This window comes from Sceloporus occidentalis, unplaced genomic scaffold (genome assembly GCF_023333645.1).
Source record: "Sceloporus occidentalis isolate IW3139 unplaced genomic scaffold, rSceOcc1.0.p SCAF_6, whole genome shotgun sequence".
Lineage (NCBI taxonomy): Eukaryota > Metazoa > Chordata > Lepidosauria > Squamata > Phrynosomatidae > Sceloporus > Sceloporus occidentalis.
The window spans coordinates 9,738,157-9,758,956 of NW_028316986.1; the positions used below are offsets into that span (position 1 = coordinate 9,738,157).

The 20,800-nt window shown below is 47.4% G+C and overlaps 1 protein-coding gene across 3 annotated transcripts in view; it reads right to left on the reverse strand.

Annotated features, from left to right (window-relative positions):
- The window catches only part of HYDIN (HYDIN axonemal central pair apparatus protein), a 117,880-nt gene that overhangs the window by 29,436 nt on the left and 67,644 nt on the right, over positions 1-20,800 (reverse strand). For 2 of the 3 annotated variants that reach the window (XM_089528843.1, XM_089528845.1), the window contains exons 42-63: positions 19,860-20,086; positions 18,992-19,129; positions 18,623-18,806; positions 18,202-18,343; positions 17,386-17,566; positions 16,465-17,094; positions 14,445-14,660; positions 13,320-13,513; positions 12,817-12,999; positions 12,324-12,443; positions 11,209-11,368; positions 10,940-11,112; positions 9,301-9,499; positions 8,380-8,479; positions 7,849-7,948; positions 6,950-7,118; positions 4,493-4,731; positions 3,053-3,179; positions 2,105-2,309; positions 1,450-1,685; positions 669-820; positions 367-580 (exon numbers count right to left, since the gene is read on the reverse strand). In XM_089528843.1, coding sequence (XP_089384969.1) covers positions 367-580; positions 669-820; positions 1,450-1,685; positions 2,105-2,309; positions 3,053-3,179; positions 4,493-4,731; positions 6,950-7,118; positions 7,849-7,948; positions 8,380-8,479; positions 9,301-9,499; positions 10,940-11,112; positions 11,209-11,368; positions 12,324-12,443; positions 12,817-12,999; positions 13,320-13,513; positions 14,445-14,660; positions 16,465-17,094; positions 17,386-17,566; positions 18,202-18,343; positions 18,623-18,806; positions 18,992-19,129; positions 19,860-20,086 — 4,289 coding nt within the window. The remainder of the gene's footprint in view (positions 1-366; positions 581-668; positions 821-1,449; positions 1,686-2,104; positions 2,310-3,052; positions 3,180-4,492; positions 4,732-6,949; positions 7,119-7,848; positions 7,949-8,379; positions 8,480-9,300; positions 9,500-10,939; positions 11,113-11,208; positions 11,369-12,323; positions 12,444-12,816; positions 13,000-13,319; positions 13,514-14,444; positions 14,661-16,464; positions 17,095-17,385; positions 17,567-18,201; positions 18,344-18,622; positions 18,807-18,991; positions 19,130-19,859; positions 20,087-20,800) is intronic. The other variant, XM_089528844.1, reaches the window with a different exon arrangement.

Genomic DNA, 20,800 nt, shown 5'->3' on the forward strand with positions numbered 1-20,800 from the left:
GTGTGCCTGTGCAAGGAACACTGGGACAGCAGCCAGGCAACTGGGACAGTTCTGGAAGCCACCACAAAGGTGGTGATGGTCCTGGAATAGCCACCTTCCCCATCACAGCATGGTCATGGCAAGAAGGATAACATTTACTTGTCAAGTCACTTTCACACGGCACATTTATAGCAGTCTGAGGCCAACTTAAGTGTCATGGAACCACTTCCCCCCAGAATCTTGACTTCTGCAGTTCCACTAGGTGCCTAGAACTCTTCAGACTCCCAATATTGTGCAAGGTGTGTCTCCAAGTGCTACAAGTGGGCAGCGGGAAAGAGACCATTGTCCATGGTTCTCAGCATTGGTTGCCATGCCACCTTTCACTACCTGGACGAGGATGCTGCCGCTGTTCTTGACCACAAGAGGAAGGGTCTCCGTGTGGCCCAGCAGGAGCCTCCGGAAGAGGAGGAGTGGGTTCCCTTTCTTGTTACACAGCACAGGGCGCACAATGGTGATCTGAGGAAGGTTGCCATCTCCAGTGACCTCAAATGATAAGTGTCTGGATTTGGCAACCACACTGAAAGTGAGAGATGGAAGAAAACTGTTTTCACACATTTATTTAAGCAGCCCAAAGACATTTTCTACCTCTCCCTCTCCTCCTGACTCCATCATCCTCATAGCTGGACTACCTGGGTGCGGCATCTATGGAAGCCTCAAAAATGCACTGGTAACTCTGCATGACCTGGGGTGAGAAGGTCAGGGTGGCAAAGGCATATGAGCGGCTAGGGATGCACATCCGCACAGGATGGAGCTCAAAGACGTCGACCATTCGGAGAGGAGACTGTGGAAAGAAAAGCACCACCATCAGTGAAGCCTCAGGGATCACCCCCAGAGAAAAGGTAGGACAATCCCCCCATTTGTAGGACATGGACGACTCTCTCATTTGCTGGCTTGGAGCTGAGCAGAAGCTAGTAAGCAAACAGAGAGTTCAGTGCAGCAGTAAATCCTCCCCAACACACACAAATCAGCTTTATAGGTTATTTATATATTTTATTTGGCAAAGGGCACTTTGGGCAATGTAGAATGTAGCAGCTAAAAAAGCCCTCCCTGCCAACAATGGCCTCCTAAGTGGCGACTCACAGAAAATGGGACTCCCTCCCAAAAAAGGCTTGCCTGCGCCCTTCTCGGCTCTCCCTTCCTCAGCAGGCAAAGACCTTTCTACTTAAACAGACTTTTGGCAATTGTGTAAAAGGGTCTCTGTGTTATAGTTTTATTCTCATTGCTGTGAGCCACCTGGGGCTTGTGCTGGGAGAGAAGCAGGATGCACAGTTAGTCAATAAAGATCTTCTGTTTGGGCTGGGCTTCTACACAACATTATTTTTCTGGGCCAGTGCTAAATGCAGTTCATCCTGACCCACAGTTTCAGAGACAGCAGTGACCCTGAATCCACAGCCAGGATATTTCCCTCACCTTGGCAGAGATCGGCTTTGTGGCGAGAATAACGTCACAGGGGATTCGGCCGGTATTGCAGATCTTGAAACGGGCAGAGGCCTGGTGCCCCACAAGGATGTTTGTGAAGATAAACCTGTTCTCGTCCATCACAAATACACCTTCGCATCCGACCATCTTCAGCACCTGGCTAAGGCCGCTGCGGTTGCAAATCCGATGTTCCTCGAAAATGCTCTTGATGTCATCGGTCACAAACCCTGGGGAAAAGGCAGCAAAAGACAGCCATGGGACCCCATCCCAGGAAAAGAAACCCTCAAGAAATGGCTCTGACCAATGCTCTAAGAAAAATATGAAGGAAGGAATACTGAGCGTGCACACAAAAATCCTCTCTAAGTTACTCCAAGCTCCCTTCAATTCAGCTATCTAGTTTTGGGTGGTAGGAAGAATCACTGTAATGTTCTGGTGAAATACTGTAACTGGGGATCTTTCAGAGCTTTTGCGCATCTGCCAATGGTCAACCATGGCTCCTGAACCTTCCAGTGCTGCTAATCCTCCTGCAAGTCTTTACAGAGAAGAAAGATTGTGACCTTTGAACAACACCACAGCTTGCTTCGAGGGATGGTGTTCAGAGGCATCCCTTTCCAGTTGGGACAGCTCTATGGATACTGCTGCCTACCTGGGATGCACGATTCAGCCTCCAGAGTATACAGAATGCCGCCGGGGTTGTCATCAGGGTGTCTGTCAGTGATCTCAATAATCAAGTACTCCTCACACTTCCCAACTTGATCTGCAAAGCAATCCACTGTGATGACTTGATGGCTTCCTGGAGAAATGGTCCCAAAGCCTGGGGAGACGGTGAACATGCCAAGGGAGAAGCGAGTCTGAGGAAGAGGAAGAGGAGGAGAAGGAGAAGGAGGTGTAGAGCATGAGGAGGAGGGCTGGCTGACCTGCCTGCCTGCAGGCTGCCATCTCTCAAAAGAAACCAGCAAGTCTTGTTCTGCTGCAACCTCCTTTGCTATTTTCCTCTGCAGCTCTTCTCCTCTAGTCTAGGAGAGGGAAAATGGTTCCTTGGATCTGACCATGACAATCCATTTTGGTGTGATGCAAAGGACAAATCCAATTCCAGAAAGATGGGATAGTGATGGACATACCCCAACCAGTATGAATTCCTCTTTGCTCCCTCTCTCTTTCAGGGGGTAGGAAGTGTACATGATTCAATGTGCTGTTATTATTATGGCATGGGGCCAATCAGGCTGGTCCCCACAGGAACCCTTCTGAATGTTATTCTTTAGATTTCTATCAGAAGTACAAGTGGGAGTTGCCCTGAGGCTCTATTTTGCAAGACCCAGCAAGATGCTGGGTAGCTCATAACACTCTGGGATTTTATTTCCATGGACAGCTGGGCCAGCCCCCAAAAGACAGGGCCCCAGGAGGCACTGGTGCATCTTTCATCCCCCTCCACTAGACAAAGAAGAGAGAGGAGGCTGCATTGGTGTCCATCAGAGGACAGAGACTATCCAACCACTATCTGCACAGGCAATAGAAATCGTCAAGGAAAAGGCATTGGCATCAGAGCCCAAGTGAGGCTATGGGAGAGGAGGAGGAGGAAGTGACACAGGCTCACCTGAACTATGAGATTCATATCCCTTTGCAGAGATTCAGCTCGCTTGCTTTGCCTGCCAATGGTCATTGTGACATTCTGCCGACCGACGTCTGCCTCACGGGAACGGGAGCTTTTAACATTAGAGTTTCTGCAAGAGGGGAATGGAACCAAGAAAACAAACAATATGATCAGGTTATGCAAATGTAACTGTGTTTTTGATGTAAACCGCTTTGATGTAAACCACTTTGATCATTGGAAAAGCAGTATATAAATAAAGTATTATTATTATTATTATTATTATTGTTATTAGCTATATTTAAATTTGCATGGCTATAAACACTTTTAACTATAGTTTTTCATTCTGTAATCATAGATTGTAATCATTTTTGTAGTGTAACCGTATGCCTCCGTGAATCCCAGTTTTGGGGGAAAGCCAGGGTCAAAGGCTGGGTGGCTATCTGTCAGGGGTGCTTTGATTGTGTGTTCCTGCATGGCAGAAGATTGGATTAGATGGCCCTTGGGGATCCCTACCAACTCTAGGATTCTATGATAATAACAAAAATCATCATCCCATTTCTCCCCAAATGGGAAAAATTAAAGAACTGTGAGCCCACATACTTCTCCCCATGAAAACGCAGATTCACAGTTTGGGGATGCTCCTGGATTCAGCTCTGAGCCAGAGGCCCAAGTCTCAGCAGTGACCAGGAGTGTTTTTGCACAGTCAAAATTTGTGCAACACCAAATGCACCTGTTCCTGGAGAAGTCATTGTTGTGGTGTACTATTTTACTTTCAACATTGTGAAGGACTCCCTTGCTAATACGTTTGCCATCACAACAGTTGAATTGGCTGCAATCCTATTTTTGGACATCAGCCAATTAATTGTGATTAATTACTGTATATTACACAGTTGCTGTTCCTTCTAAAGTATGGAAGCAAGTTGATATATACTGAACCGAGTAGTGTTTTGTAAGTTTTTCTATTACCTGTGCATATAAACATCTATACACAGTTGAATTAGGTATTTGTATTTACATGATACACTTGCATTTGTGGTTCATTGCTGGAGAGACGTAACCAAGGCTCTGCTGCTGGAGATAATCTTGATGGCATTAGGAGCCAATGTGTTGTCATTTTATTGCAGAAACACTGCATCATAGTATTATCTATATTTATTAAAATCTTAGGGAATCAAATGAGATTACTAACGATCTTTTGGGAAGGAAAGGGAAGCTTTAAAATGTGGATTTGGTACTTATAGTGTTCTTCTTGCCTACCAAACTTCCAAAATTGCACCCCTACAGACTTACACATTTGTGAGTGTGTGTGTGTGTGTGTGTTTGAGGATTAGTCCATGGTTCTCCACCCAAATGTGTTTTTTCTTCATCTTGCATTTGCGAGGAGCTGCCCCAGCTGCCTTTTCCTCTTTCTTTCTCTTTTGGGGCCAAACATTCTCTTCTCACCCTTTCCTCAGTGGGATCGTTGCATCTCGAATTTGCCGGCAGATGCCAAATTTAAAATCGAGGGAGCCTTTGTTCTCAATGGTGAAACTGCTGCTCTTCCGGGAACCATTCACTAGTGGTCCAAAATTGATGAGTGACACAGGGGTGATGCTGTATTTGGAGAACGCACACTGCACAGACAGTCTGATTGGGATGGTGGCAATGGTCTCCCCTCCTTCAGAGAAGTTGGGCTCAATAACCTGCATTGAGAGCAAGAGGTTCACCTGACAAATGGATTCGCTCTAGGTTCTCCCGGTAAGATCCTTGTTAGTACATCAAGCCCTCCCTATTAGAACCCCTGCCCTAATGATCCATTTCTTCTCATTTCCCTCAGCTGCCCCATAACAGCTGATATTCCACCTGGGCTGCATCCACACTGGAGAGATAACCTGGTTTAGCACCACTTTTCAGCATCCTGGGTCAAGGGTATGGAATTCTGGGAGTTGGAGTATGTTGTTGGGTCCAGAGCAGAGCTCTGCTCCACTCTGGGCCCACAACAAACTCTAACTCCCAGAATTCCATACTCTTGAGCCAGGGCAGTTAAAGCTGTGCCAAACTGGGTTATTTCTCCAGTGTGAATGCAGCCATGGATGCATCAGAGGGAGAGGTGGAAAGCAAAGCCCATGGTGCTGGCTCTGCTGATAAAATGATTCTGTTTGATTCCTCCTTGCCTTGAATTATTTCTGCTCAAAATTATTGTTTTATCAAGCCAGTCAATTTAAAAACTGGTCCTTCAGTTTGCCTTCTGCCCTCTCCCTGCCTTAACCTTTTGCACTCTGTAAGACTGTAAGACTGTGGGTTGTCTTGCATTTATTGATTTTACAGAGGTTGTTCTGGGAGCCCTTTTGGCTGGAGTGCAAGGAAAAAATGTTGTAAATAAAGAAATAATTTAATGTGTGTGTGTGTGTGTGCATGCCTTCACCTTGCCTGTTGATTTATGGTGACCCCATAAATCCCACAAATACTCAAGGGGAATTTTGCTAGTTCTTTTTTTTTAAATTATAACTAAAGCACCTTGTATTTTGGTGGTAGTCTCCCATGCAAATCCTGACCAGGGCTGACCCTGCTTAACTTCCTAGATCAGATAGGATCTAGATTCTAGTGCCTTAATGTTATTTAGGCTGGTGCACAATGTAAGAGTTTTGACCGGCCCTTCTAACTTTTATTCCACTGGGGTTTGATTGTGATCAAATTAGGTTCCCCTCGTAGTGAGGTCAGTGCCTCAGTGGGAAACTCTCTGAAAATTCATATTAGATCAGTCTTTTTAAAACAAGAGGGAGAGACAACAGCTGGATCTGCCTGGTGAAATTTAACACATTGGTACAATGCAGCTACAGGTTCCACAGCTAAGGTCAACAATCAGTTAAAGTTTAAGTTCTTCTCGCTTTGTCTGGAAGTCACCACCCAGTCAGAGAAAAACAAATACAGGGAGATGGTCCCATGTCTGCCCACCCAGACTCCAACACAAGCTGGAAGGGGAGGCAGCCAAACAAAGAGGATTGCTGTTATGGGCTGCATTTCAATAATTGATGCACACGATGGCATCTGCATTGTTATGAAACATCAAGGAGCTGCAGACTGGCTCCCCTGAACCTTGCTCAGTCCTCTCCCTCCATTTTGCCATCAGAGACAGTCTTGCCCCTGTGAAACCTGTTTGAAAAAGGCATAGTTCTCACAGATGTCTGGCAGAAGAGACTCAGGGGTTGTTCCCACTTAATATTTGAAACGATTTAAAATACAACGTTTTTAATAAAACCGATTCAAAATAACCCTGGTGTTATCTCGCGTTCCGAAACGCGTTATTCTTCGTTCCCATCTGGTTATTTAAATCGAAGTTTTTACCTGCAAGCGTTCCTACTTGGCATGAAATCGGTGTTTAAATAAATCGATTCTTCTCCTCCATGCCTTATTTGGGGCTGTCAATCAATAGTACGTCAGAATGACGTAACATTAATCTGGAATATTTGGAAGCGATTTAACTTTTGGTATCGTTTCCATTTCATTTCCCAAGATAGCCAGGGAGAATCCCTTCAGAGAGCCCAGAGATCAATGGGAGAGGCTTCTGGCAAAGCGAATTTGAGGAGCCCAAGCTGTTTCCAGAGAAACTATGGGGATGGGTTTTGCAGGACAGCATCCCCTCTTGATGTCTCCCAAGACAGCCAGGGAGAATCCCTTCAGAGAGCACAGAGATCAATGAAAGAGGCTGCTGGAAAAGCAGGGAGGGAGCACTCTTCCCAAAGATTCTCTTTCCAGGGTTGGAGGAGAAGGCAGATTCCGTTTGAGAAAGAGAGGGAGAAAGGCTCTATTCCCCCCCCCCCCCCCACTGATCAGAGCCCTTCCCTGCTCTTTACCGCACATCCCTGACCCACGCTCAGGGCATCACATGGCTTTAGGGCCAGCTACTCCTAGCTGACTTACGTGGCACTGCAGAACAGGCTTGTCCTCAATTTTTACTTCCCTCTTTGCACGGAAGATGATCTGGACCGCAGCTGGGCGGTCATTGGGACCCAAGTTCCCTTTCTGGGGCTGAATGACGAACAGCGGACTCAGGTTTGGCATGCTATGGTCTGTGGATTCCACGGTGAAGCTGGAAAGTATGGAGAGAATGGAGACTTCTCATGAGTTATCTGGGATGATTCCTGATACTAAAGCCAGAGGTAACTCAGAAAATGGGAAATCCCCATGAAACTATGACCAAACTCTGACAAAAACGGACCTTACTCCTTATGTTTTAATGCATAACTATACCTATCCCAATGCCTTTAAAAAGAGCTAAGCCACTTAAGGGGGAGGGGGGGTAGCTAGGTTTTTGCAAAGTTAGCTGTTTGCATAATAAAGTCAGTTGACTAACAGTCTTTTTACACTTCACAGTTACAGCACTGTGATTCCCTTTTAACTGTCATGGCTGCAACCTATGGATTCCAGGGATATATCATCTAGGAGATAATATGAATTCCCAGCCAGAGAGTTCTAGTGCCTCCCCAAACTACAAATCCCAGAATTCCATAGGATACAGCTATGACCGTTAAAGGGGAATCATAGTGTTCCAACTGTGCAGAGTGAAACACCCCAGCTAGATTTCCATATAGGTCCTTCATTGTTTTCTCAAACTACAATGACAGTCCTTAATCAAGATACAGATGTAAAGCAAAGAGAAATATTGACAATATGTTGATCTGAATGCGGGATAAAAGCAGCATGGAGGCTGTTCAGAAGTGCTGAAGATATCTGGTGGAAGGAGCTTTTGTGCAGTTTCTTTAATCCAATGGGGAAAAGGCAATTGAGAGTACATCTTCAAGGGGGACAGAACCTCTTACCTATAACCAATCTCATATTTGCCTTTGTTCTTCAGGGACAGAGTCTGCTTCACTTCATCCGTGATTCTGACAACCCCAAACTCCAGGCCACCATTTGTACCTGTAATGGCCACAGAGAATGGAGGATTTTAAAAACTTTTTGTAATTTAGTACATTTATATGCCACCTTTCTCCTGGAAAAGAACCCAAGGCACCTCATGGATAAAATTGTTTAAAAACTCTACAATATTTTTTTTAAAAAAACAATTAAAATCATCCAGCTAAAACAGTATAAAATTACATGGAACATACAAAAGTTTTAAAACATAACTAAAGACCTGGTGTAAGAGCCTTCTGTATTGTATTCTTAGAAGCGCTTCCTTGGTGAGGAAGACTGAACACTTTATGAATGGCCCATGGTCTCTAATTTCTCTACACTAATGCACAGAGCATAGAAAGATGACATTGAAATCTCAATACAGGAAGGCTAATATGATTGACACCAGCTGGAATGAGCCAAGAATACCCTACGCTGGGGAGCCTCGCACCCACCTTTGGGGAAGCTGATATCCAGGGCCACATCATAGGCCTCGGCAACAATTTGAATGTTCTCAATCTGGACAATTCCCAATATGTTTTCTGCATCCGAGACCTACAATGACAGCAAGCATCGCTCTGTTTGAGGGATATCTGCTGGTGGTTTTCAAATCCCCTGGAGTGCTGGACTGTATATCCCCCTCAATGGAGCTCTTCTTTCCCCACGCCCCCCCCCTTCGCTCTCTGTGTCCCACTGCCACAAAGGTGTTGACCCACCCCCCCACCCCCCGGCCAAACTATGACTTTAAACTCCTATATGCAGCTACAGAAGGAAAGCTAGCAGAGGTGACAATGGAGCAGAGGTTCTGGGGTGCAAGGAAAGAAAGAGGAGCCAGAAAGAAAAACAGTGCATATGGGGAAAGAAAAAAAAGCAGAGTAGAAAGAGAAAAAACACTGAGTGGAAGTGAAAGGGACTGGGAGAGAAACAGCACTTCCTAATAGAGAGGGAGGGTGCTGTAAACTGATGGTTGCAGGAGGAGTGGCAAAACCGCTGCCCACCTGGCATCCACACAGGTGAAGAGAGTGGGGTTCCCAGAGCCAAAGCAACATATGTTTTCTTGACAGGGAAATCCTTAGTGTTTCTGTAAACAGGGAAAGCTCCTGTTCTAAATTTTGCCAAAACGTAAAAGTATCTGGTTTGGGATACAGATACAAACTCACTTAGCTTGTCATGCTTAAGAGCAATTAAAAACAACCACTATTTTCCTGCAGCAATGAAAAATGAGATTCTGCGCGTTTGCAGGGAACCACTTTCAACTTGACACTTTCTGTTCAAGTCTTGGTATCCAAAGCAGGGCAAAAGAAAAGTCGCAGGCCTTGTTTGGCTGTGGAAACTGGCCGCATGCAGGGGCAACCACACGCAGCCTACTCACTCACCTCCAGGCGAATGGTCTTCTTAATGTTGAGGGCCTTTGTGGCCTTAAAGTTCATCAGCAGGCAGTACTCAGAGAAGGGTGGGATTATGCCAAAGTCATCCGACAGGCTGAAATCATCTCCAATGTTCTCCAGGCCACTAATCCGCCAGGCCACAGGCAATGGGGTGGGGTTCTTAAGATAGAGAGACTTGGTTTCCTTTCTGCAGGAAGAGGAGGAGAAGCCAACGCAACAGTGTTTTCTGGAGTGCTCAAATCTTCTTCCCACACCAGGCACTCTGAATTTGGCTTCAGCCTCAATTCATCAAAAGGGCATGTAGAATTTCCATACCAAACTTTGTTTCTTGTGGATCCCCTTCAAGTCATCACCTGTTTCATCTAAAGGGGAATTCTCAAATTTACACTGAATCCTCATCTAAGTGGTGTGTCAATGACGTAAGTTGGCAGTGGCAGCTGGTGGCTTCCACTCTAGATTTTATCCGTCTGAATTTCAAAGGCGCTGTCCAGGGTCATGAAACATCCCCAAATTAGGTTCAGAGCCTTGGAGAGACCTTTGAAATTCAAACTGTTAAAACATGGAGTGGACTCCCCACCCCACTGACAGGGACGCCACCAGCTACAGCTGCCTCTAGGCTAATTTTATATTTCCATAGCATCGACCTCTGGTGAGGATAAGTTGGAGTCAACCTGAGGGCACATAAAAAATACCAACAACAATATATCTCATCATCTGCCACAGGCATGAATTGTGAATGTTTTCCTTTGAGCAAAAATTGAAAGGTAGGAAGCAGTTGTCCATTGTGTTATTATGTGTCAAGTCAACTGTGATGTATGGCATCCCTATCACAGGTTTTTCTTGGCCATATTTCTTCATAGGAGGTTTGCCCCCGTTGTCTTCCTCTGAGGCTGAGAGAAGAGTGACTTGCCCAAAATCACCAAGTGGGCTTCAATGGCTAATGTGGGATTTAAACCTGGGTCTCCTCAAGTCAGACTTGAACACTCAGACCAAGACACCACACAAGACAGCTCCCTTCTGTTCATGCTAGAAAAAAGAGACAGCAGCATAAAGCTTGTGAGCTGCCTGCAGTAATAACATGCCAAAATGCTGATCTCCAACCAGGACTGGTTGAAAAACTACAGGGAGCAAGCTTGTTTTCTGCTGCTCCAGAAAGTAGGACCCAGAACAATGGATGCAAGCTACAGGAAAAGAGATTCCATCTCAACATTAGGAGGAACCTCCTGACAGTAAGAACTATTCGACAGTGGAATAAACTCGCTCGAAGTGTGATGGAGTCTCCCTCCTGGGAGGTCTTCAAACAGAGGCTGGATGGCCATCTGTCAGGTATGCTTTGATTGAGATTTCCTGCATGGCAGGGGGTTGGACTGGATGGCCCTTGTGATCTCTTCCAACTCTATGATTCTATGACCCGATAACAATGCCCACCTTTCAGGGGTACTTGACCCCTGGCAGGGGATTACTGCATGGGCAGAGGATGGGACATTGGATCCTTCCCAACTCTATGATCCTCTGTTCCCCAAAGCACTTGGGGAAGTGTCACATCCCCAACTACACCATGCTACGAATACCAAATAAGCAAGGAAGGAACAGCAACTGAAGAATGGGGCGAACAGCTGGGTCCAACCTGTGCAGCAGCAGTTTTTCAAAATGCAGCTGTCGGCGGTCCAGTTCCAGTTCCGGGCGAACCCCTTGGCAACAAATCCGGAAGGTCACAGGCTCTGGGTTCTCTTTAATGCAACAGACAATGCTGTCCTCAAATATACCACTGGCTGTTGGATATGCCCAGACTGTCAGCAGCTGGGAGGTCAAGACAGACAACCACAGTATCAAGTTAGGTGGGCGGCCATTTGGGAAGCCTGTTAACGAAAGAGAGTGCCCACCTTCTGACTTTACCTGCTTCTCGTTGGGCTTGAGGGTCATGGAGGGGGGGTCCAGGAGGTACGTGAAGGCCTTGGAGTCATACTGGAAGAAGAAATGCACTTCAGCTTCCAAAGGGGAGATGTTGAGAATGGTGATCTTTTCGAAGTGATTTGGGTATCGAGCAGCCTTGTATCTGTTATCGTGAGGAATAATAATAATAATAATAATAATAATATAAATTTTATTTATATACCGCTTTTCCAAAAGATCAAAGCGGTTTACATAGAGTTTAAAACCAATTACAAAACACATCATAAAAATAGATAAAACCAAGAGCACTAAATACAATATACAAATCTAAAAACAATCATTCAATCAATCAATAGGGTGAGGTAGAGAGTCAATGGGATCAGAGTACACGACTTCATTTTCCAGGGGGGAAGGCTTGACAGAAGAGGAAGGTTTTAAGCCTCTTTTTAAATGTTTCCAGGGGGGTGATAAGACGGAGCTCGTCGGGAAGACTGTTCCAGATTTGTGGGGCCGCTACTGAGAAGGCCATCTGGGAAGTAATAACATATTTAGAAGGTGGAATTTCCAGCAAGTTCTTCCCTGTTGTTCTGAGTGTGCGAGGCGGATTATATGGGGAGATGCGGTCCCTCAAGTAACTCGGGCCCAAGCCATGTAGGGCTTTATAGGTAAATGCCATGAATGTCAGAGGCAAAGATGGCTGGACAAAGGATTGGCTGCAGCCTGGCTGTGAGGGAGGGACCTCGTGTTCCCCCCTACTCTCTGGCCAGATGTGCTTTTCCCTGCAACAGGAAACCTGTCATTATAGCAAAGTAGTTTATGTCCAAGGAAGACCTAAATCTTCTCCCATCTCATCATGCTTCTTTTGCAGTCAAGCTGGCAATCGCAACAGCTACAAGTTGTCTAGGCAAGGCAGTGCTCAACCAGGACAGAGATCAACTGCAGCTTCTAACATTTCATGCTCAATGCTTGGAAAGTTAATCTTGTGCACTATAATTCCCAGAATCCCTCCACAGAGAAGGAGCCAAAAATTGCCCAGAAAGGAGATGCTCTGAGGAGATGGCAATGGTCTCTGGTCCTTTTACACTTTTACCCTGAATACAACAGGAAAAGGCACTTACCTCTCTCTTGACTTCCCACAGAGCAAGGGGCCAAAGTGGAGCACACCCGTGCTCATGATGTACTTTCTGGAGAAGATTTCATCAGGCCTGATGCTCTTCTTACGGTGGGGGAAAACAATCCTGGGTTAGAGATGCAGAGATGCAGCAGGAGCTGATCAACACAGAAGGCCCAACTGCACAAAAGTACTATATTTGTACTGCAATATAATTGGTTGTATACCACCTTGAGGTCCTAACTAGGGAGTATATTATGGCAAATCTCCTCTGAATAATAAACATTGCCAGGAAACCCCTAAGATAGGATGACAATAATTCTGAATAGATCTGAAGTCACATAATGCCACCATGATTAGCAACCAATAGGAATTAGGTCTGAGCTAATTAGCATCTTGTAGGTTTAGGTCCAGGCCAACAGGAAGGGGTTAAAATGTGGGCACATGCCTCTCTTGGGCTGACTGGTCAGCTTACACACTGCACTTTTCCTGGCACTTACCTGGGGTCCTGGGAGATAGTTGGGTAAGTGCAAGTACCCCTGCAATAAACTTGATACTGCCGTCTAGTTCCCAGGATTTCAAAATTCAGGACCTGATCGAACAGTCCTGTTGTGATGGAGGAGAAATGGAGGCGAATGGAAACCTCTCCATTAGCAGGAACGGTCCAGCGGAAAGTGTTCAGCCTGCAAGACAAGAAACCTAAGAGACTATTTGAAAGCAGAGGGGGGCTGGGGGCATTACATGGGTATGAGCGTTATCCCCCTCACAGGGGCAGAGCTCTGGTCCCCTACAACAGGAAGCACTTTATGTTTCTTGAGAAGAAACTCTGGTCAGGCACCCCTTGTCCAACTGAGAAGACTGTGTGCTTCAAAAGGGCACTTCATGCATGACCAGCCAGAGGTGTGTGCAAATGCTCCCTGTCTCTCAGCTGCTGGAAACGCAAAGGCTTAGCCCTTGTCCTGCACAGGCTCCACTGCCCCAGGCCCAGGGTTGCACCCCTCACCTGATAAGCTTCTCGCATGATGGTTCTGCTGTGAGGCTGCCCTGATCTAGCTCTGACAGATTGGTTACGGTACCGAGGCTCGTCTGAGCACTCTTCTTGCCACGCACGGCCCCTTTCTTGTCCTTAGGAGTTTCTCGAACTGGCTCAGGTTTTTCCTTTCTGGATTTGCCTCGAGTTGGGGTGATCTGTTCCTCCTGAAACCCAGGAGGAGAAACGCAGGAAGAAAGAGAGAAGAGAGGGGGTCCTTCATGTATGCAATCAGCAATGGTGCCTGTTAAAGGTTCCCCTGTATTTTCCTTCTAGTCAAAGAAAGGAAAGGACTAAATAAGACCACAAAAAGCAAAGATATAACACTGAAAATTAAAGTAAGGATTGTCCAAACCATTGTATTCCCCATCACTATGTATGGATATGAGCTAGACAGTGAAGAAAGCCGACAGAAAGAAAATCAACTCATTTGAGATGTGGTGCTGGAGAAGAGGGCTGAAGTCCTTGAACAGATCAAGTGGATGACCATGAAACAAGCAAATGGGGTTTCAAACAGATCATGCCTGAACTCTCCTTAGAAGTCAAGAAGGTAACATTGAGGCTGTGGTACTTTGGCCACATCACTGAAGACAATAATTCTGGAAAGGTGGAGGGCAGTGAAAAGAGACCACATATTAGATAGATAGATTAGGTCAGGGAGGCTAAGGTTAGGAACCTGAAGGAACTACACAGAGCAGATGAAGGTGTCTCATCCACAGGGCTGCCATGAGACGAAGTTGACTCAGTTAACAACAACAACACAACAACAACAACAACAAAGAATGGGGCTACAACAGCAATAGGAAAGTGTCATTCCTAACTTATTTTTTCCTGGCCACTCACATCCCCCCAAGTAAGACTCTTGGGGCCACCTCACTCTCACACATTTTTTAAAAAGTTAAGGGCAAAATATTTGCTCAAAGATGTCCCCAGATGGTGCCTGGAGCCATATATTGGCCACATTTTGTGGGAAAACCTTATTATTGCTTCCTGGTCACATTGCCTGCTGGTTTTCAACCAAAATGTGCCCAAGGCACATTTGTCCTTGTCCCCTGGAGCAGCAGTTGTCCATTCTTGGTCTCAGGGAGGCCTCCCTACCTTCACTGCTGGGAGGCTTGTCATTGCCTCTGTTCCAGCCTCTGACTCCTTCTTGTCTTCATCCAGATTCAGTTCTTCAGATGCCAGGAAAGTGAAGTGCTTGAGAGCCTCTCCTGAGACAGGTGCCATGCGCTTCTCTGGGTATGGGATCACAGAGAAAAAAGCAGTGGGAGGGATGGGGGGCCCCAAGGGACCCAGCCCCAAACCGTTCAAGACCTAGGGAGAGAGGCAAAGTTGTATTAATACTCAGTGCAAGAGTAAAGAGAATTTAAAAAAATATGTTAATGAAAGGGTATGGTGGTTGCAGACTTTGAGACAAAGTGTCTGAAGTGTCTTAACTATTTAATTGATTGCACTACTGGATTTATTAGATTGTATGCTTTTTGTTTCATTTTGTACAGTGCCATGCCCATTAATGCCACTACAGAAACAACAAAAAACAGAGACTGTTTGCAGACTTCATGCTATAGGCTGTTAGAGGTAAGAAGGACTTTTATTACTGTATGAAGAGCAACCAGAGGAAAGAGTTTAAGCACTGAGCTTTTCACTCTGTGTATAACAAACCAGAGATTCAAGTAGTTCATACACCTCTAAGGAGGTATTTCATGGCTGTTTTGTTCTTCTTTACTGGCACCCCATCTCCAAACCACAGGATGAAGGCAGCCTTGATCGCAAGGGAGGTTACTTTGTCTGTTGCTAATGGAGGTTAAACTTTATTGTCTGGATCTTATGACTATTGTAGAAAAGTGGAGAAGGAGGTTTGGGTTGAGCAGGCGAGAGAAGAGGTAGACAGGGGGGAGGACCCTGAGAAGGAGCGGCAGGCAGAAGAAGGGGAAAGAGGGGAACAAGCGCAGGTGGAAGTGCAAGTGGGGAACGCGACCACGCCCGAGAAAGAGGAGGAACTGGGGAACCATTTAAGGAGTAAGGACGAGGCGTTCGGGGAGAGGAGACAACGCTGAAGAGGGAGGTGCAGTGAGGCGTATATGAGAGGGAAAGAGCAGGTAACCAGAACTCCTGTCCGGTCAGGCTGCACCATTAGCCTTCAGGCGTCATATGGACACCTCCGCATAGGGCCCCACCAAGCAGTGCGCTTAGTGGAGCCGCGTTGGGAAGGGGTCCTCAGCGGGGAGCCTTACAATCCGGGAATAGGATGAGCTGCTCAAAGTCCACACAACCTCGAAGGGACTTGGTGGGACTCCAAGGGGGAGTGTTGGGAACACGGGCTGCGCCCATTAGAAAGAGAGAAAGCGGAGTTAGAATATGTCGAGAAGGCTTTCAGACTGCCTCAGGCAAGGGTCCAGGAAGAGTGAGACCGGGAGCTTCCCCGTGAAGTGTTCTAAGGACTGAAAGCTGCGTGTTCCAGTGATGCAACTTGGACACCAGTTTGGGAACCGTTTTGTTTAGTTTGTGTTGGGGACATCACTACTGCATTCAAGTTTTGTTTCTTCTTGCTGCATCAATATTGGTTTCATGTGTGCATTTTGCGCCTCAGCCTGCTCATGGATTCCCAGAGGGGTCTCCCTATTCCCGGACCACTGGCCCCACCCACACTATGAAACATGGAACATAATATTGGTAGACATGCCAAAGGCCAGAGACCCCAGAGGCAACCGTGGGGTGTTAAAGGAAGCCTGGCTTTGCTGCCCAGTCTCATTTTGTGAGATTAGGAGATGCTAGAGGTCTCTCTGAAATGAGCTGTGGTGAAGCAATCATGCCATGAGAAACATGCCCAGTTTTTAAATGTAAGCAGGATGTTGAGGAGGCCAAGAAATGCAAAAGGCACCCTGCCAACCTCCTCGTCTCCAGTGACACCAAAAAGGGTTCTGTCCACGAACACAGGGGTGGGCATCCTGCAGTCGTCTGACTATTGGTCCCAGCATTCCCTTGCCATTGGCATGAGGACTGCTGAGAGGCTGGAGGCTCCCCAGGCATGGGAAGAGGTGGTCAGCCTACCTGCTGTTGCCCACCTTGGTGTGTACAGAGCCCAGTCCACCCACCGTACACAGGAGAAAGATCACACCTGGACGACATCTGGCAACTTGCCACTCTCCAGGATCCTCTTGCCACTGGATTCCTCGGAACTGAGGACCTGGATGTCCAGGTAGGGGATGCCAATGCCTATTCCTTCGCCTCCCTCGCCCTCCTGGTCTTCCATGGCTTTGAGCTTTTCCAGGCGCTCCCTCTCCACCCGTTCCTTCTCCAGGCGCTCCTTCTCGGCTCTTTCCTTCTCCAGGCGCTCCTGGCGCTCTCTCTCTCGGTCCTTCCTGCCCTTGCGGCCGGAGGGAGCCTGGCGCTGGTCCTCCACTTCCTCCGGCTTCTCCTCAGAACCAGGGGGCTGCAGCTGGACCAGCTGGACTCTGTCCCAGAACATCAGGACTGGCAAGATCTCCTTCTGCGCCGCCTCATAGAGCTTGAAGCGATGGGCCAGGCTCTTCTCGCTCTCGCTCATCATTTCCTTCTCGGCCTCCTCTTCGTCTTGGGCCAGAGGCTGCACTGCCACTGGCTGCCCGTTCGGCAGGACCAGACGGTTTTTCTTTTTCTTTTCATCTTTGTCATTGGTGCTCACATCCTGACGATCCTTTGCAGATGATTTGCGCTCCACCCCTTCGTTCAGCTTACCATCAGATTTGAGACTGGGCACTGGGGCATTCTGGAGTGGCCAGAAAGAACCAGGGAAAAGAAAGGGAGATAATTCAGCTATTATTATTATTTAGGCCAAGTGGCAGATGGTTTCAGTCCCACAGAAAGGAGAAGAGATCTAGCTACTTCAAATACCCATCCTTTCAAGCACCACAGTTTCACTGAGTGCCACCTGGTGCTGCTGCCCAGAGACAAGTCCATTGGTACCGTCTCTCCTCCTCAGAGTAATCCTGTATGCTCCCCATCAGTTCTGGCTAACATGGGGGCTTGGTGGGCTTGTGCTCCTGGGAGAGGCACTCACCTGCTTTCCTCCCTGCTGGCCCTTCTTGCCGGCGACAGCGGCAGGAGGTTCTTCTTTCTCCCTTGCAGCTTCCCTCTTGTATCGCTTTGACTTCTTCCTCAGCTCTTCCTCCTCTCGCAGACGCTCCAATTCCTGCTGATGCTTCTTCTCCTCCAGCTCCCGAGCCAGCTTCTCCTGCTCCCTGCAATGAATGGTGGAAGGAGGACAGCTAGTTAATTCCCCCACAGGCCAACACATGCTCACCCATTTCTTTTCTCCTGGGTAAATGATGAACCGGTATGTAGTGTGATGGAAGGGTCCTTTCATAGCAAGGAGGACCAGAGAGGGACTGCTTTGAGTACCTGGAGGTCTCATCAAAAAAGGAGCTGGGCTTTAGTAAAGCCTGATCCATTGAGCCCCTTGAAGGCCAACTGGGAGTCATAGCACCCCAAAGTCTGAATTTAAAGGGAGGTTCTGCCCACTTGCCTCCCAAAACCTGACACCCCACTTCCAGCAACAGGGTCCACCACCTGTGGAGCTTGGCGCCATCACTGGGAAGCATGTTCACTCTCTCCACCCACCCCATTTGCAAGCATACATTGCCCATCATCCCTCAGGGTCAGCGGATTCCCCTATGGGGCACAACAGAGGAAAGTATGAGTACAATGGAAGTGGCTGGAGATGGGTTAGGATTAGATGCCCCTTGGGTATCCTTCCAACTGTCTAGTGCTATGATTCCTATGGAGGAGGAAACAATTTCCTCCAAAACAGCTGTGGCCCTCCTTGCACAGGTGGGCAAAGCACATTCCCATGGCTGCCAAGGAAGAGCCCCCTGACCTTTTTTTCCGCTCCCGCAGAGCCTGCAAGAGTTCACGGTCAAACTGGATTTTCTGTTCTTCTGTCAGGGCATCATACTCCTCTTCATCCATCTCCTGGAGACGAGCTTTCTCTCGTGTAATGGCTTCTTGCTGCTCTCGTTCTTTCGTACAAACCAAGAAAGAAGACCGAGGCCTGGGTCTGACACAAGGCCAAATCCAGGCCAACCGGCAACACCGCTGCCACTTCATCTCCCCCGCCCCATGAGGTGTCTTGCCAAGAGGGAGAGGGTAGTGAAGTTGGGGGGATGCAGGTCAAACTGTGGCTCCAAGATACTCCATATTCAGTGGGGCTTAGTCTGGGATCCCACTGGGATGGGAAACCTCAAATAGGAAGCGTTGGGCTGAGCAGAAGGACATCCCCACCCATCCCTCTGGCTTACCTTCCTGCTCTTGCTTGCTTTTCTCTCTGGCTTTCATAGCAGCAAAGTCCTGGGACAGGTTCACAAAATAGATATAGCGCCGGTTGTTGATTGCTTTGAGAAGGCAGAGGAGTGTGGATGTCAAGCTACGGGCAAATATGGTTTCTAGCCCATCGAACACCATGCCGCGATAACAGTCACTGAGCTGCTCGGAAAGGAAAGCACCACTCTGCATTAGGTCCAGGTGATAGAGAGCAGGTGGGAGAGACAGGCATGGTGTCCAGCCCTGCTGTGCTCTCCAGGAGAAACCAGCAAGCATCCCTTTTGTCTCAAACTGTTTCCTGGCATTATCTGGCCAACTGGCCCATGCCTCCTCCTGGCTGGTCTTACCTGCATCCTCTCAGAAAGAATCTCGACCAAGAGCTCTTCTGGAAGTGTGCAGCTCATCAAGCCATAATCTCCTGCCACACTGGCACTGATGCTTAGGCGTTGCTGGATCGGAGCACTAGGAATGGGGCTGGATGGAACCTGAAAGTGGGGCCACAAAGCAGAGGGCGCCTGTTAGGAAATGAGCCATGGGGCTGGCCAAGTACACCACATCCCTGGCTCTCACTCTTCAAAGCCTAGAAGGAAGTGTACCAGCTGCCCCACAGAAAAGGCACACTCCCTAGAAAATCAGAGTCTTTGTTTATTGGGAAGAGAAACCTCTCTTTTTCAGACTTCTTATTTTTCATGTTAGGAATGAGAGGGTAGGCATCCTTCTCTTTGCATGTTAATTCAAAGCAGGTAATTAATGCCTAAAAAGGCACTCAATCCTGTCTGGTCTTGGACGCTCAGCAAGGTCATCCCTGGTTAGAACATGGATGGGAGGCCACCAAGGAATGCCAGGTGCTGTAGTCTTTGTTTCAGAGGAAGACACTGGCAAAACCACCTCTGAGGATTTCCCCATGAAACATTCATTGGGTCATTGTAGGTCAACAGGCAACCTGTTGCACACAATTAACGTTGCACATAGATGCACACAATTAATGTTTGGCCAGGATTTTTCTCCGGTGAGAGTCTGGGAGCAGCACCTGGTACTGCAGCACTGCTGATACCCAGAAGGCATGGCCTGACCAGTCCCTTGAAGAAGAGCCATCGGGAGAGGAGGAGAGCAGTATATGAGCAATTGTGTACAGACAGGGTTTCACACTGACCTCCAGAATCCAAATCCACACCCTACATAGAGAGTGGGAGAAGACCTGGCTAAGTTTCTCACCTGGGACCCAGGCTGATCTGACTGTGGATGCTGCTGCTGCTGCTTTTGTGACCCATGGCCTTCGGATTTTCCCTTTGCTGTTGCGGTGCTCCCACGGTAGCCTCTGGAGATGTTGGAGAGGGGTCCTGTTTTGGACTCAGAGCTATGCTGGCTGCCATCTGAGGTGTGCTTGGCCAAAGCCTCTGCACTCAGCCTGGTGCCCAAAGCCAGAGAAGGCTGCCCTTCACCTGCTCAATACACAGAGGGAGAGAGACAGAGAGAAAGGGTCAGCCTTCCCCAAAGGAAGTCAAGAGGACAAGTCAGAGCAAATTTGTACAACACTGTTAGAGCCAAGAAGTCCTGGAATCCAACGTGATAGGCAGTGATTTCTTCATTATTTTTAGGGCTGTATGCAAACCTGCTTAAAAGGCTGGAGTCCCCCATTTCCATCATTTCACATGCAATCCATTGACAAGCACAAGACTGACTTCTGACCTGACATTGGGTTCTGAATTGATCATCTTGGACAATGATCCCACACGCGTTTGCACATGAAACGTTATCAGGATAATCTATTGCTAAATATGCTAACAGAAGGCAGAGAAAAGGCAGAATTATTCAACACCTTCTTTGCCTCAGTCTTCTCAGAAAAGGAAAAGGGTGCTCAACCTGAGGAGCAGAGGATAGAATAGGGGAATTTCAGCACAGAATAAGCAAAGAGATAGTACAGAAATACTTCATTAATCTAAATGAATATAAGTCTCCAGGACCAGATGAACTACTGTACTGTACATCCAAGAGTATTAAAAGAACTGGCAAATATAATATCGGAGCCATTGGCAATACTCTTTGAGAACTCCTGGAGAACAGGAGAAGTCCCAGCAGACTGGAGGAGGGCAAACATAGTCTCCATCTTCAAAAAGGGAAAAAAGAGGCTCCCAACAATTATCGTCCAGTTAGTC